This window comes from Enoplosus armatus, chromosome 20 (assembly GCF_043641665.1).
Source record: "Enoplosus armatus isolate fEnoArm2 chromosome 20, fEnoArm2.hap1, whole genome shotgun sequence".
NCBI lineage: Eukaryota > Metazoa > Chordata > Actinopteri > Centrarchiformes > Enoplosidae > Enoplosus > Enoplosus armatus.
Window position 1 is genome coordinate 11,060,256 of NC_092199.1, and position 16,844 is coordinate 11,077,099.

The 16,844-nt window shown below is 47.3% G+C and overlaps 1 protein-coding gene across 1 annotated transcript; it reads right to left on the bottom strand.

Annotated features, from left to right (window-relative positions):
- Positions 1-1,488: 1,488 nt before the first annotated feature.
- Positions 1,489-16,549, bottom strand: prr12a (proline rich 12a). The gene is made up of 15 exons (XM_070926651.1): positions 16,453-16,549; positions 14,473-14,630; positions 13,875-14,036; positions 8,935-13,601; positions 8,200-8,427; positions 7,306-8,023; positions 6,582-7,066; positions 6,113-6,229; positions 5,826-5,959; positions 5,187-5,668; positions 4,943-5,062; positions 4,230-4,327; positions 3,554-3,685; positions 3,069-3,164; positions 1,489-2,852 (listed from the first exon to the last, which is right to left on the bottom strand). Exons 1-15 carry the CDS (start codon positions 16,533-16,535, stop codon positions 2,718-2,720), a joined length of 7,815 nt encoding a protein of 2,604 aa, XP_070782752.1. The 5' UTR covers positions 16,536-16,549; the 3' UTR covers positions 1,489-2,717.
- Positions 16,550-16,844: the final 295 nt, after the last annotated feature.

The following is a 16,844-nucleotide window of genomic DNA, read 5'->3' on the forward strand; positions in this document are numbered from 1 at the left end:
ATGTAGTATAAATAGTATATATACTGTGTATAGATACTTTCCCCCTCTGTATGTAGATGCAGATGAGATATATGACCGTGTGATCATGTCTGACCGAAGAGCTGAAATAACAATAGCTGAGGAGTTACACGAGTAGTTTGATCACAAGTTTAATTGTGGCCAACAACTCCACAACAGAGCAACACTTCCAGCTTCAATAAAACGTCTCCTACCTGTTTTGACGTTTCAACCCGGTGCAGGTGAGCGTTGAGTTCAAGTGCAGTCGTTTTCAGGGTCAAATGTCAGCAATACGATGCGGAACAATGGCGTTAAGTAGGTGTTGTAGGAACAGAAGCCGTGTGACAAACTGTTACTCAATCCCAGCTGCTAATTCTTTATAAACCACCAAGAGTCCGGCTGCTCTGTAACCCGGAGAGGTTTTCTCGGGAAACTCCGAGTCGCCAGTTTCGTTTTCCAGATGTGACGTCAGCGAGAGTTTCACATTAGCCGGGCCGAAGAGAAACATCGCCCCGCGGAGCCGAGGAGCCCCAGCCGCCGCGCAGCAGCCCCAGCCCCCGCGCAGCAGCCCCAGCCCCCGCGCAGCAGCTCCAGCCCCCGCGCAGCAGCTCCAGCCCCCGCGCAGCAGCTCCAGCCGCCGCGCAGCAGCTCCAGCCCCCGCGCAGCAGCTCCAGCCGCCGCGCAGCAGCTCCAGCCCCCGCGCAGCAGCCCCAGCCCCCGCTTTACATGCACTCGTGCGCGACGTTAAATGTCAGATGAAAATGTTAAAATACGAGTGAAAAGACAGCGTTAATTTGACATACAGCTGCCCTAGATTAATAAATGTTAGTGTTGCTTTAAAAAAAATCCGTCATTGAATACAATATACACAAACTTTATTTAATAAAAGACTAGAAAAGTGGACTACTATTTTGGGTCTGGAACTTGTGCACGCAGGTGTAAAACGGTGGGTCTGCGGGGGCTCTCTGGCTCTGCGGGCCGATGATATTGGGTCAAACACACACACATTTATATTTCTATACTTGTGAGAACCCTCATTGACATAATGCACTCCCAAGCCCCCTGACCCTTGAGTTACATAAATAATACTCTGCTTTGAATAGTAAGTCTGATACGGGTTTTCCACAGAAAAAGTTCAGTTATGATTTGTTTGGTCTTTAATCTACTCCTCCTGAATCCAGAATCTGAATTTGCAAATATTTTTCCATTCAAAAGTTTAACCTCCTCCTTCAGGAGATGAATGCGAAAAACAGCTTTCATGCGTCAAACATCCTAGTGAAGGAACAATGAGTGTGAAGGGGGACTTTGATTCTAAAAACACATCTTAGCCCCCCAAAAATATTTTTACCAACTGGAGGACCAACCAAGAAGCCCTTAAGGACTAAAAAGTAAAAATGTCCTGACAAAGATGGATGTAAGAGGACACACACACACACACACATACACACACACACACACTAGGGAAATGAACCACCATTTGTTCTTTGCAGATTTTATTTGTTTTTCAAATACAGGAGAGTTAATGTACAGAAGGACAAAGAATTTCATCAAGAACTGTACAATATTTACACGCCTTTTTTTTCCTTTTTTTATGGAAAATTAGATTGTTTTCAAAATAAGTCATAGTATGCACAAACATCAAAATGATAAAAATGAAATGACTATTTCCTCTTTAAATATTACTTATTTATACTCCTTCCCACATGGGAAATGGATAGTTTACTTCTTTTTCTTTGCACCTGCATGACTGATGATTGAACTGAACCACAACAATGTTAAGTTTCAAATAGATTTTCCCATTCTCATCTTCTTTTTTTTCCTTTTCTTCCTTTCTTTTTGTTATTTTACACCCACTGTATTTGATACAATATTTCTGTCTCAGCGTCTGTTCTTTTGTATAGAGGGGAAGACGGCTTGGATATGTGGGTTACCATTGTATACTGAACCTGTGGAAAATAAAAAGGTATTTAAAATGTTAGGGCAGCAACCCAGCGCTTGTGAGAGTTTAAGTTAAAAACCTCCTCATATAAATAATAAAAATGTGTTTATATATTATCACACAGCGGACTGGTGCTGCCCTTCACATAGCACAGGATGAGAGATCGAGAGCGTCTGTTAACACATTTCATGTTTCTATCCGTGGACGAGTTCACGCTGCTCACGGCACACTCTACACGCAGTTTAAAAAGCATTCTCACCCTCTTCCACTCTTTTCAAAAGCCAACAGCTGATGTTAGTCTTCAAAAAAATAATTTATGTAAAAACTAAGTGGTAATAGTTTCTCTTTGAACTATTGTCTTTATGACACACAGTTAACAAGATGTCAGTGGCCCCTCCGTTGACTTGGCGTTGCGGCTCCTCCTCTTTGTCCTTCCACTTCGCGTCGCTCCCTTTTCACCAACGGTCAATTCTCTCTTGACCCGCCAGTGACCCCTGATCCGGTGGGGGTCCCCCTTCTCACACAGTAAGACATTTCTTTAGTCATTGATCAACAACAAGAAAAAGAACACAGGCCAGTGTCCGAGGTCACACGAACAGACCCCCTTGTGTTCGTCACGGGCCTTAAAAATTCATCCTCAGATCTTAGAGATTTGAAGAGGGTCGGGGGGCTGTACAGTAGGATCCATCTCTTTCCGTTTTTGTATTTTCTTTTTGTTTTTTGAAATCCTCTTCCTTCAATTAGTTCGCGCTCTCTCTCTCTCTCTTATTTTGCGGTCGACTCAGGCTTTGGTGCTGAGCGTGAGCAGCTCGATAAAGGAACTGAAGAGGGTGTCCAGCCAGCTCTGGTTGGCCATGCACTGCTGCACCACTTCCTCTTGGCCAGGGTCCTCAGCTGCCTGCTCAATGGTGTTGGTCTGGAAAAGTGGGAACGGAAACACAGACGATTGTGACACCAAGACTCAAACCAAGGACAAAAAAAGAAAGCATACACAAGCTGGCTCTGTGCTGTCTATCCAATGAGATTTGTGCTTTAGATTACAGTATATTTCAGGGAAATGTCTTAAAATGCACCTAAGTACCTAAATGCTAAAATACTACATTTTCACAATACTCAAAACATGCTTGCTTACCTCTTTCTTGCACTGTAAGAAGGTGTGGTATTTATAGTGATGCAGGGAGTGGTAGAGACTGTAGATCCGATACGTATCGGCTGACAGTTTAAGGTCCTAAAAGAAAAAAGAAAAAAAGGAAATCAGATTAAGACAGAAAATAAAGCTACAGTGAATGCTAATCTTACAGTTCTGTGTAAGAAAGAGTGAAAGTGGAGCAGGTTTGGAAACTCGCAAGCAGGTGTTAGAGGGGAAGCTGGTACAGTTTTACTCCCAGTGATCTCTCTGTCACGCGCCCATCACTGTTGAGCTTTTTACAGCAATGGTTACTTTTGTTGCTGCTGTGGTTTCAGTGTCACCCAGAAACCAGAAAGAATCACCTGGTTATAGGCTAAAAGTCTCCTCTGATGGTCCCCAGAGTGTGTGAATATTTGACATTATTAAAAATACATTTAATTATCTATAAAGGGCCTACAAAGACTCCTGACCCTCACACACACACCTACCTGTGGTTTAGGCAGGGTCTTTTTGACTCTGTTGAGGGTCTTGCGGTTGTAAGCATCCCCGCTTAGCCGCACCCTCACCACTCCTGTGTCCAGGGGGTCTACAATGATCTGGGGGTAAGCATGCAGGACCTCCTGTCAAGGAAGAGGCAGAAACAGTCAGAAACGGCCCCAACAAGATGTCCGAAGACAAACGTAAAACAAATGTGCCAGATCTTTGAGTAATCATTTTCATAACAAATACATCGGTTGATAATTTTTTCAAATTATCATTTAGTGTATAAAATATCAGAAGGTGATATCAATTTACAAAAAAAGCTGCTAAAAAAAGGCAGCAAATCCTAACGCCTGAGAAGCTGCAAACAGCAAATGTCTCACATTTTTTCGTGATAAATGAGTTGATTAATTGATTATTATAGTTGTAAATTAACATTCAGTTTATTGACTAATCAATTAATCCACTGATTGTTTCAGCGCTGGAGTCTAGTGATGTTCTTATGGCGCGCCAGCAGACCATTTAACAGTAGTCTACAAATATCAGCACACTCTACAGAATATGAAAAAGGCGTTCCAATTGAAATGAAGGAAACACAGCAATGTCAAATAGAAATTGAAAAGAAAATGAAAAATTTCAGCCATGAGGGAAAGAGAGAGGAGCTGTACATTCAGGACAGATTACCTGGTGTTGAGAGCTCATGCTGACTCTCCTCAACAACCTCCTCTTCTGTTCGCCAAGGATGCTGTCAATCTTCCTCATTGGTGGGAGGTATAGTTCATCTGGTGGCCAATCAAGGTAAAGGAAGTTTCATTAGTCATCATTCATGCAGCTGCCAATCATTTTAATACCCAGGGCAGATTCAAAGCAGCTCTTCCGGGCTGCTTATCTATCAGCATTCCCGGGGCTTCCCTTCAACCTGTCATATCTTGCTCATTTGGATTTCTAAAACCATTCAAAGATTAATCTAAATATGCACGTTACAGAATTCTCAAACAGTTCTCCTGCTGTCGTAAGGGCAGTTCGTCCACCTTAAACCTGGCAGCTGTTACAAACTGCACACTGATACCTGAAGCCACTTTTGAAAATACCACCAAAATGCCCCAATGCAGAGAACATGCTAGCAGACAGACAGGTCTGGTTAGGTTAGAGATGTGTTCTCACACAATAGAGGGCACATCTGAGCATCTATTTCTGTCCCCTACACAAGGGCGGATATTTCATGCCACTGTTGGAAGGAACAATAGACATAATTCAAAGTTAAAAAACGCATTGTTTTGCATTTATAATCAGCACAACTGGTTTCAGTGCTTATTATTATATTGTAGAGTTATGTCAGTAGATTTTTTTTAATTGTTAATATGCTGAGGAGGCAGTGTGCTGTGTGCAGTTCCCACCGTCTGTGTCCTCCAGGGCTTGGATCATGTCAGGGTCCAGGGCTGTGCTGACCAGCATCTCCACGTAGCTCCTGAACATCTCCCTCATGGCACGGTTGTTCACTCCGCCTTTCACTGGCACTGAGAGGACGAGAGCCAGAGTTTAAAATTATCCAAAACCAACCTTCTACCGTGGTACATGACATAAATATAAACTGCTGTTATTACAGCCACAAATGTGATAGGTAACTATAACTCATCTCACTTTCATTCTCACTAGCTGCCTCATCTGATGAGTCGGAGTCAGATGATGAAGGTATTTCCTTCAACCACTTCTTCCTCTTCTTGGGCGGTGGCTCCGCCTTCACTTTGGCTGGCTTGGACTTGGGTGGGCGCTCAGCTTTTTCCTTCTCTTTCCTCTCCAACGCTTTCTTCTCCTCTTTCACTCTACCTCGTTCTGCTGCCGCAGCCCGTTTCTCCACTTTCTCCTGCTGCAGCTGCACTCGCTTCTCCTTCTCCTTCTCCTTCTCCTTCTCCTTCTCAGGCTCCCTCTCCTTCTCCTTAGCTTTGGCTACAGCAGCTGGAACCTCCTTCTTCTCGCGTTGTTCTTTTGTTGTTGTGGTTGCAGTTCTTGTTTTCTCCCTCTGTTCGCGCTGGACTGGTGGAGTCACTCTCTCTTCTTTCTCAACTACTCTCGGTGGCACCTGGGTGGTGGGAGGGGAAGCCATTTTGGGGATGGACTGGCGTCTGTGACACATGAAGAAATTGTTTTAGAGATGAAACCACTTTAACCACTTGGTTCAATCAACCAAGCCTGAACTGGGCAAAGTGATTTAATGCCAACTAAATCTAGCAAGTAGTAATTCAGTATGAACAGGATTTTTGATATGGCAAATATTGGTACCTGAGAGCAGGTGTGGCTCTGCGCCACGGTCTCCGAGAGCAGACTCGGACATAGTCCTTCTTGTTGACATTCTCCAGAAACTTGACATAGATTCGCTGGTATCGCCTCTTGGCATCTCCGAAGTAACCAAGATACTGAGCCAGAAACATATTATAAAGATTTAATTATACAACAACTTTCAGTGTCATTACTTTGATTGATGATACTGTGACAATCTAAATCTAAATACATCTGTTAAATCTGTTGGCAGGTGTGGTTAGATTACTGAGGGCTTGGGGTGAACTCACGTTGCTTGTGGCACAGAACTGTCTCTGTCCATCTTTGATCTCTGGGCTGAACTTCTGCAGCAGGGCTTTCTGCACCCTCCAGATGGGTGGAGGCTCACGCCCCGTCTGCAAGGCCAGCTGTGCCCAAACACATGACATATAGGTAAATATAAAATGCCTCTGTAACTTGCTTCTGAAAGATTAGAGTTTCAACTAATTTTACTCATTAAAAAGGAGTACCAAGTGATTTTCCCTGATGTTTTTTCCTTGGCTTTAACAACAACTTAGATTACATTATTTTTTTGCCTGTACTGACACCTACGTATCAGCGTAATGATTTATTAATAGCTTAAATTAAATTAATTCAGTTTGTTGTGTCTTGTCTACCAAGAAGCAAGCAACTTTGTTTCTATCTTTGGCCCTAACAAAATACTTTAACTGTCAGAAACACACACAAAACACACATTTCCACACATTCATACACAAATACCTTGAGAGTTCGAATGTCTTCCACCCGCACCACAAACTCGTCTCTTTCTCTGAAGATTCCCTCCCCTCCACTCTCACTCTCATCCTCCTCACTTTCTCCAACAATGGCAGCATCTTCTTGCTTCTGGGCTAGGTGCAGAGAGGTGATCTTAGGAGGTGGGGGCTCTGCGGGAGAGGCGGGAGACTCCGGAGATGGCATGGGAGACTCCTTGTGAGTTGAAGATGGGGGAGGAGGGGAAGTCGGAGGAGGAGTGGCAGGCTGAGGGAGAGTAACAGGTGGGGGAGGAGGTGGAGAGGGGGATGTGGGAACGATAGGGCTTGGAGGCTGGGAATTCTCCTGTTGTTCTTCTGGTGGAGGTAGGGGTGAGGGGAGCGAGAGGGGAGGGAGGGGGGAGTGAGAAGGAGAGGAGGAGGATGAGGCAGGAGACGGAGGGGCCGAGGGAGGTTCAGGAGTTTCTGGAGCGGGAGGAATCTCAGGGAGGGGCGCTGGAAGGAAAGAAGGGCAAGATTAAGGTCAAGTATATAGATCAATTTACAACAACGAGCCAGCCACAAGAATTTAATCAATTAACCTTTTTTACAAAATTATTTTATTAAAACTAAAAATACAGCGATAACTCAGCCTGAGGGGGAAAATATTTTCTTTTTTTAAGCTGACCTGCTGAAAAATCAATGTGCAAGAAAATGGGACACGAGACGAATAAAAAGCTAACTCCCAGCTTTACCATCAAGAATCGGGGCACCCAGGGTCTCCAGCTGTGGTTCTCTCTCCTCTGTCACATCACTCTCTCCATCCCCTCCTGTGCTCCTCTCCTCCTCCTCCTCCTCCTCATTCTCATTCTCATTCTCATTCTCCTCCTCTTTGTTCTCATCCATGTCTCCATCTTCTGGCTGGAGGACATCAGGTTCGTTGGAGTGGGGCAGGTCGTGAGGGGTATGCATGGTAGGCTGTGGGCTAAGCGTGGGGGGCTGCAGTGTGGGAGTAAGTGGGGACTGGGTAGGCTGAGACTGCGGAGGTGGAGGAGAGAGCGGGGGCTGGATGTTAGAGGTTAACTGAGGAGTGTCATACAGAGCAGAAATGGCTGAGGAGATGCTTTTCTGGAGGTCCTGGTTCTTTCCGACTGAGTCCTCCTCATCAGATGAGAACGAAGGCAAGGTCTCCAGGTTCCTCTTCAGCTCATCTTCCAAGCGCTTGGGGCTGGGGCAGTTGCCCAGAGCCAGACCCCCATTCCCTTCACTGTCCCCGAATGGAGGCGGCGGCGGCGGTGGTGGAGGTGCCGGAGACAGTGGCCGCAGACCCCCCGATTTACAAGGTGAGTTTTCACCATTGTCAGGTTCCATTCCTGGTGAGATGTCCAAGCCTGGAGGTCTCTTCCCTGTCTTGAGGAAGTCCAAGAATGACGCGACGAAGCCAGCCTTAGACTCAGAGTCCTTCTCATCACCCTGAAAGTAAGACAAAAGAGAGAGATTTTCACTTAGCTCAAATACCACCACTAAAGTAGTGAACTTCACAACTATCAAGCAATGAACTTCAATTAAAATCGGTTCAAATACAGCTTTTTGCAACTCTTCAGCAGTTTCTGCTTAACATAACAAGGATATAATCTTGTAGCTCTTACCCTGTCCTCCAGCCCCTCTTCATCCACTCCTTCACTCATCATCTGGCTTTTCTGCTTGTTCTTGTCCTGACTTCTGGTGCTTTCAGTGCTGCAGGGGGGTCCAGGACTTAAACCAAGTGAGGGAGCGGAGCCCACTGAGCCGTCCGACAAAGCAGGGTCCGTGCCAGACAAAGAGTCTGTCCTCAGCAAGGCATCGGAGGAGGACAGGGTACCAATTGGTAACTTGATCTAAAACAAAAACAGAGAAAACTAAGATTTAAAGTAACTTGAACCTGAACGTACAGACATACATTAAAAAACCAGGAAACCAGGATGGGAAATTTATTTTAAATTATTAGCATTTAGTTAGTTGGACAATTTAAACAGGCTGACTAGTCTGAAAATAAAAAAGGAGAGAGTGAGACAGTAGGGTGACGGAGTAAGACAAACAGACAGAAAAAAGAAAGAGCTACTCATCAGGTATATGGCCATCGTTAGCAGGAGCCATGCATAGGTAACAAACTACAAAAACTACAGGTATTGGTTGAATCTCCCTTCCACCACACAAGCAGATTCTCACTAATTTAAAGACAGGGCTCAAATTTGAACCACAACTCGTTTTATCTGTGTTTTTGCAACGGCTACACGACACCACATTTAGCTTCAACAACTAGTGTTGGTTTGTACATTTATTACCAACACACCTTTACCTACGTAATGACAATTTAAAAGCCTTCTCGACCAAATGCCACTGACCTTCAGAGGTGGAATAGGCTCGTGTAGCTGCTGTTGGGGCTGATGATGGAGCTGCTGTGGCTGCTGCTGTTGGAGGTGATGGTGGTGCATTTGATCCTGCTCCTTCCCGCTCATTTCCATGTACATATCCTCCCTCCTTCCTCCTCTACCTCGACTTCCTCTGCCCCTACCCCTACCTCTTCCCTCCACATTGAATCCCCCTCCTACTGTTGTTCCACCCATCTCCCCCATCATCCCTCGTGGAGTGTAGGGCTCAGGCATTGGGCGGATGCGAGGTCTTCCTCTTGGCCTAGGAGGACCATCTCTCTTGGGTCTAGTGGGCTTTCGGCCCCTCTTCTTGGGTCCATCCTGAGGCAGAAGAGAGTGTGAACCCATAGAGGAGTAACCAGAGGAGTGGTAGAAGTCAATGTCACTCATTAAAGGGCTGAGAGACCCACTTCCCCCTCCTCCCTTTCTGCAGCTGGACACCAAGTCTGGCAATAGGTCCGGGAGCCTCCGGCTATTCAACCGGATGTCAGCTGGCTGGTCGGCTTTATCCTCATCATCTTCAAACTCATATTCTTGAGCGTAACTTTTCTTAGGCAGTGTGTTGGGGTCGCGGCGCTCCTTTAACAGGTGGAAAGAGCTAGATTTGAGGAGCTTCTTGGGACGAGATGAGCAGAAAATGGGAGATTGGAGGCCTCCAGAACCAGCTCCTGTGCTAGCTCCTCCAGGCCCAGAGGACAGTTTAGCTCCAGAGTTGTTGGGACCAGCAGTATTGGAGCCCATACCCATAGCTGGGGCCTGGGACTGTATCAATCCTAGCTGTTCAGTGTTGACAGTGGAAGGGAGCTCATGGGTTTTAAGGGAGTCTAGATCCAGAGTCATGGTGTTGTTGCTGGGTTCTTCCAGACCATGACAGTATGGTTCATAACCCTGATCTCCACCATGGTGACCCATTATGTCATAGCTAGCTCCACTACTTCCCCCTGCTCCACCTGCACTCTGTCCAGCTTTCATGGAATCCATTCCTTCTTGCCCAGTGTGGCTTTCATTCATCTCCTCCTGCCCTGGTCCTGCACCTCCAGCACAGCTTGACTTGTAGTCCTCTGCACAAAACATGTCTTCCATTCCTGGAAAAAAGGAGCGGTCCTCATCCTGAAGGAGGGAGTCTGGGAAGCAGATGGAAGTTAGGGGTACAAAGCGATTACTTTGTTGATTCTGGTCTGCTTTCTCCACTGGGCTAACTGTATCAAACTGGTGCTGCTCTGAGCGCTGTTGGTCCAGCTGGCTCTGCTGAGGGGTGAGCTGGGATGAGAGTGGCTGCTGTTGGTCAGGCTGAGACTGGGAGTGGGATGAGGCAGATTGTGGGGGTATGTGGTGAGGGTGGGGTTGGGTGTGAGGGTGGTGAGAGTGGGTTTGTTGGTGCTGCTGTTGTTGCTGTTGCGAGTGGTGCTGTGAAAGATGGTGCATGTGAGACGGGGCGGATAAGCCGATATCAGGCTCAGAGAGAAAGGAGTGGAGTTCAGAGGCTGAGTGTTGCTGTGAGTGGTGGGTTTGCTGCGCCTGATGGTGGGATGGGTGCTGCCTCTGCTGCTGCTCCTGCTGCTGTCTGTGGCGCTCACTGCTCCCTCCACTCCTTCCCCTGCTGCCTGCTCCACCGCGTCTGTCCTCTGCAACAGCTACGTCTGTGCTGGAGGTCTGAGAAAGGGAGCGCTCCAGCATGTCCAAGGAAGACACCACTGAGCTTTGTTTAACCTGGCTCTGCTCGTGCGGATGTGGAGGGGGCCCATGGTTGTAGTGAGCAGCTGCCACCTCCAAAGCCTGGGACTGGAGTTGAAGCTGGAGCTGGGTGGTTTGGGACTGAGACTGATGTTTACTTGAGCCAAGTGTCCCTCCAGCACTTTCCATTACAGCTTGCTGTTGGCTAATAGAGTGCTGCTGCTGTTGGGGATGAGAGTCCATCTTCTGGTGCTGTTGATGCTGAGGGTGGGAGTCCATTTTTGGGTGCTGCTGATGTGGTTGGTGGGAGTCCATTTTGTGATGCTGTTGGTGTTGCCGATGAGAGTCCATCTTGTGGTGCTGTTGATGAGGCTCCAGTTTGTTGCGGGTGGTGTGGGACAGCACTGACTGGAGAAGATGTGGTGGCTGACGGGATTGATCAGTGGGAGAGTCCATGAGGGAGGCAGCAGCTTGAGACTGGGAATGCTGTTGCTGGACTTCTGGAGTTTTCCGAGGATAAGGGATTTCAGCACGCTCCTGTGGCTTCTTTTGGAGGTCCATTTGGGTGTGGGACGGTATCTGTGAGTGTGAGGACACATGCTGACTATGTGACGAGTGTTGGGGAGCAAGGGAGTGTTGGGTGTATGGGTCACCCCGCCCATAATGGACTACCGAGCCTAGGTTGTCATGATGATGGAGGTGGGAATGCACTTGTTCAGCGCTGCCTCTCCCTCCACTGCTCCTGCTGCTTCCAACAGACCTCTCATTCCTTTGCTGCTGTTGTTGCTGTTGTTGATGATGGTGTTGTTGATGTTGTTGCTGTTGTTGTTTCTTTAGTGACATCTCCAGCTGGTTCTCCAGCCCTGAGATGGACCCTCCAGACCCTGCATTACCTACTCCAGCAGTGGATGTGGCACTGTGGGTACGTATGACACTCTGGGGGTGGTACCTCTCCTCAGAGGTCTTACCCATGTCATAGCTCAGCCCTTTACCTGAATCAGTGGTTGGGGGCACTGACTGGGGCTGAGGCTGTGTTTGTTGGGATGTCTGTTGGGGTTGTTGTTGAGGATGGTGATGAGCCGCCTGAGGAGCAGGACTTGCTTGGGCTTGCAGCAGGTGCTGGATCAAGAACTCATCGTCGTCATCTACTTCCTCTTGGGATCTCTGAGAGCCCACTCCAAGCATAGAAGTGTCCGCCTTTGTTTTGGACGAGGTGGAATGATAGGACTGAGGTTGGGAGCTGGGGCCTCTGGTATCAGGGTAGCCCTGTGGGGAGGCTAAAAAGGTGGGGGAAAGAACTGAGGAAATGTATTTATTTGAGCCTGTACCCCCTGGAGATTGTGTAGGACAGGTGGGAACTGGGGAGTGCAACCCTGGACGGATGATGCCCGAGTTGCCCGATGGAGAGGGGCTAGAGTCTGGAATGTGATATGACCCTCCACTACCACCTCCACCTCTCTCATTGGTCATACTATTTCCCGCTCCTCCTCCTGACCCAGAGTTCCCACTTCCTGTGCCACTACTGCTTCCTCCCCCAGATGCTCCACTACCTGATGAACCACTTGACCTTAAAAGGGCAGGGGAGTGACCTGGGGCTCCGTAGCCTAGTGATGGGCTTCCAGCTCCACCCAGAGAGGATGGAAGTGATCCATAAGCAGAGTCAGCTCCATAAATATCAGTGGAGTATGACTGGCTCCGCCCTCCTAAACTCCCATAACCTTTCCCACCTGTACCTGAGCTCAGGTCTTGGGCTTGTGGTGAACTGAAGCCTCCATAAGACTGAGCCAGGTGGGAAGTAGGGGGCTGATTAGGAGAATATGACTGTGTCTGTTGTTGGGGTGGGGTCTGACCTGTAAGAGCAGAGGTGGGGGTCTTCACTGGGGGCACGGGAGAACCATAGCCTGAGAGGCAGGATTTGGGGAGAGACTGGGGGGCTGAGGTGGAGGTGGCAGGGGGCTGCTGCTGCTGAGGGGCCGAGGGAGGAGGAGCTGACTGGGGGGGTGGCTGCTGTCTGGAAGGGGCTGCGCTGGAGCTGGAGGTGGGGATTGAGTTGGAAGGATGAGCCCCAGAGGTGGCAGAAGAGGAGGAGGAGGAAGAGGAGGTAGAGGAAGCAGAAGGGGGTGTGTGAGGAGTTCTTGAAGATGATGCTGAACTGGCAGAGGAATAGCCACTGCTGGAGCTGCTTTTGGTGCCTTTCCCAGCTGAGGAAGAAGACGAGGAAGAGGAAGAGGAGGAATAGGGAGGCTGGATGATTGGCCGATACTGCTCAGTGCGAGAGGTGGGCTTGTGGTCAGATGAGGGGCTCTGGTCGCCCAGTGGGCTGCAAGAAAGGCCAGCATGCCTGTGGTGAGTGGCAATCTGCTGGTACCCCGCCCCTCCACAGCTGAGGTAGTGCTGAAGGGAGTGGGCAGCAGAGGATGAGAGCTGTGACTGAGCTGGCGTGGGCCGCTGGTAGTGCTTGATAACGCTGTCCTGCCGGGGCACAGCCCGTTCCTGAGCCGAATTGGACTGGGACTGGGACTGAGGCTGGGGCTGGGCTGAGGAAAAGACTGATGCATTGTACAGCTGGGACGACTGGTCTTGGAGCTGCGATGACAGCAGGTTGAACTGGTGTGACTGCAGGTGTCTGGCAGATGACGCCTGGGCTGATGTGGCACTCGTGGGATCCTGGCTGCCCCTATAAGCAGCTGCGGCAGCACCCTGCGAGGACAGGAGTCTATCAAAACCCAGGCTGGACTGGGAAGGGGCCTTGATGTGTAGTAGGGGGTCATGTGGGGAGAGGAGGCCATTGGACGTGGGACTAAACGTCGGCGTGTCCTGGAGGGAAAGGGAGGCGGTAGGGAAAGAGCGGCTGGAGAAGGATGCTGGATGCTGATAGGCTGAGAGAGCTGAGGAGGAGGGGAAGGAGCCAGAGCCAGGAAGGGCTCCAGAGATGAATAGTTCGGGTGGAGCAGGCGTGTGCATTGCTGTTAGGAAAAGGAAGATATATCGCAAAATTATTCAGTATCCATCAAGCTGTCATTTAAATTACAAAATAATGACAGCAAGTAACAGAATTTTAAAAGTATTCAAGAGTAGAACTATTAACAAGTACAGTAAAATTTTATATGAAAATACTCAAATAGCAACACTGTCAGAATAATAATACAGCCAAACATTGGGAGATTCTTTAAATGTCATATTGACTGTGGGGCCTGTTTGAATGTCAACACATGAGGGAAGATCTAACACAGCCCCACCTGTCTGCCAGGATGGCGTGCGGAACTGGGAGAGAAGGGAGGAGGCAGAGGGTGGAGGCTGGGGACCCCGGGACTCCAGGGCTGAGATCAGATTCATGACAGAGGCATCGGGGGCAGAGGGGCTGGCATGGTGCAGACCAGTGTCAAAGAGCCCTGACAGACCTTTGAGAAGGAAAGACAGAAACATAAAAAATGATGATTAATTAAGAATGCAAATATTAACAGCTAGTTGCAGATATGTAGATGAAATCTTCATTCATAATCAGAAAAAAATGGAAAAGAAAGGATTTCAGCATGTAGATTTAATCTTCTCTAAAAATCTCCTGTCACGCATACACAGAATTTGAACCAGGTCCTCTGTTGCTGAAAACAATTCTTATAATATCGGTAAACTGTGGAATACTGCATGAGAATGAATGCTGTGACTGCAGGCTTTTTCTGAAATCGGGCTTTAACATCTAGTGCTTTGACTCAATTGAGCTATAATGTGCACATTTTTCACTGACAATAATCTACCAGGGCCTGCATGGACAGACACAATAATTCATTGCTGGGGCCCCTTATGGTGGTGACATAGAAGGTATGACATTTATCTCACCCAAACTCCGTCCAGCTGCTCCCCAAGCCCCGCCTTGGCCAGAGCTCCCTGGGTGGTGATTGGTGGCATAGCCCTGCAGAGGGTGTGGGGTGGCGTAGGCTTGTCGGTGAAGGAGCTCAGACTCAGGGTGGGATGATCTGGAAGTCCCATATACAAGACTATGGAGGAAGAGGAGTGGGGGATTGCGAAGTATCATTAATTTCAGAGTACATTTACATAAATCTAATCTATTCCCAAAATGTGACCCTTGAGAAAAGACTGACTAGGCTTGGGTCACTTTTAAAATACACAAAATGTAACACACAAGTAAATTGTCCTTCAATTAAAAACCTGCACGTCTGATGTCAACTCTAGGCTGTTAATTTGTTGGTGTCCATATGCAACTTCTCAACAGTAGCCTACATGTGAAAACCACCATCACTGATGAGTCTGATTTATATTTGAAGTTAAGGGGAAGGAAAATATTTCCGAACAATATCTAAATTAATTATCCATGACACATACTTAGGCATTATATCAATGCCACACCAGCAAAGGAAGTGTCATGCAAAAATAATGGGATAGTTAATTGGCAATTATTATAATTGACCCACAAGACCAAACCACTATATAATTTAGAAATTTATGAACTAAATAATCTTCTTATTCAACACTGAGGATTTGCCAGTTGCAGAACTTTGCTTTACCAAAGACAGATGAAATGCGTGGCTGGATGGCTGGCCAGATAACATGCTAGCATTTTTGCTGCTGGTAGCACCGCCTAGCAGCAATGCACAGCAGCTATGGTAGAAAAGCAGAGACTAGGCCCAAACTGCAAGGCCAGTCTTTTACGTGTGAATAAACTACTGGTAACCAATGTGCAGATATGGGCCAAGTAAAAATACGGTTCCCTTAATTTATACCAACGACAAACGACTCGTTTGTGTCTGCAACCATTGATTATGTTGATGTAGCTAACAGCTGTATGGTGCTGATCGACGCAAATGCATGCTATGCTGCATGCAAACACCAGCAACTAGCCAGATTTGTTTAGCCAAATATAATTTAACATAGGAGAATGGTGGCTCTCGACTATGATCAGGCAGCTAGCTCTGGGTCAAAATATATCAATTATGTGTAGCTAAATAAGAGAGAATGATGCTTGCGTGCACAGGCCTCAACTGACTTCCATGCAACATAACGCTAGCTTGCAGGCTAACGTAAAGCTAAAAGACAGAGCTATCTTGCACAGTCCAGACCATTTTCATAGTCTTATAAATTCACCCTGGCCTTATGTTTCATTTTAGACAAACAGCAAACTGCAAGCTTGATGCAGTGAGAATATTCCACAATTGAATTATGCAAATTAACACAAACCATCCAAAACCCACCACCATTTATCTAGATCACGATTGGGCAAAATGCATTAGAAATCTCAGTTTTAGTGGTATAGCACCTTCTTCACTTTAAGATTTTTTTTCCTGTTTTCTCTACAACGTATCAATTTTGAAAACATTTCATTAAATATATGTCCCCGGTTAATATGTAGCATCATGTTTCATCTTGTTGATGTCTGTCAGGGGGGCTGCTGTGAGGTTTGCTGCGTCTGCACTCTTCGCAGTTCCTATCAATCCAGTGAATTTATCTATCAGGGTCTGTGTCCAGGCCTGCACACAGGGAACAATAATTCCTATGGATGCTCCAGACATACCCCCACCTCCACCCCGCCAGGTCCACCTAAAACCTACGTCTGTCAATCACATTCAATTCATATCCCCAACCTTTCCTTTCTCCACCCCGCCCACCCCCACGACACGCACACTGCTCCATTCCTGTTTATAATATTATTACTATGCAACTGTTTGGATGACAATGCACCACACACAATGGCAAGGCATGGCACTATATATGAACCCAATGGCGACAATTTGTTTACATGGCCCACGCCGTGCCCTGCAAAGTACCAGTGATGCATGCACATTGTCTGAATCCAATGCATACCTTGCTTTTGCCGATCTCTCGTAACTCCATCCTGCTCCTGCGCCCAAATCGCCAAATCCTGTTCCCGGGTAATTTCTATCCATTTATGTGATGTACAATGTGTGCGATGAGGACGAAAGCAACGAGAACGTCGCAGAGCAGATTACAGAAAAAAACCCAGTCTTTCCCGTTCTCGGTTTCAGGCTATTTTCCCCGGTTTCATAAGCAAGTCCTCAGGAGTGGAAAACAGCATATTGAAAGAGAAATGGAGGGGAGGAGGAGAAAGCTGGATGAAAAAAGAGGGGGGTCTACGGGGTTATAATCCAACCACCTCCAAAAAAGCCAGTCTTTCTCCTTTTCCTTCGTCTCTCACATATATCATTTCCACGAATGCAGATTTAGTCCAAAAGCAG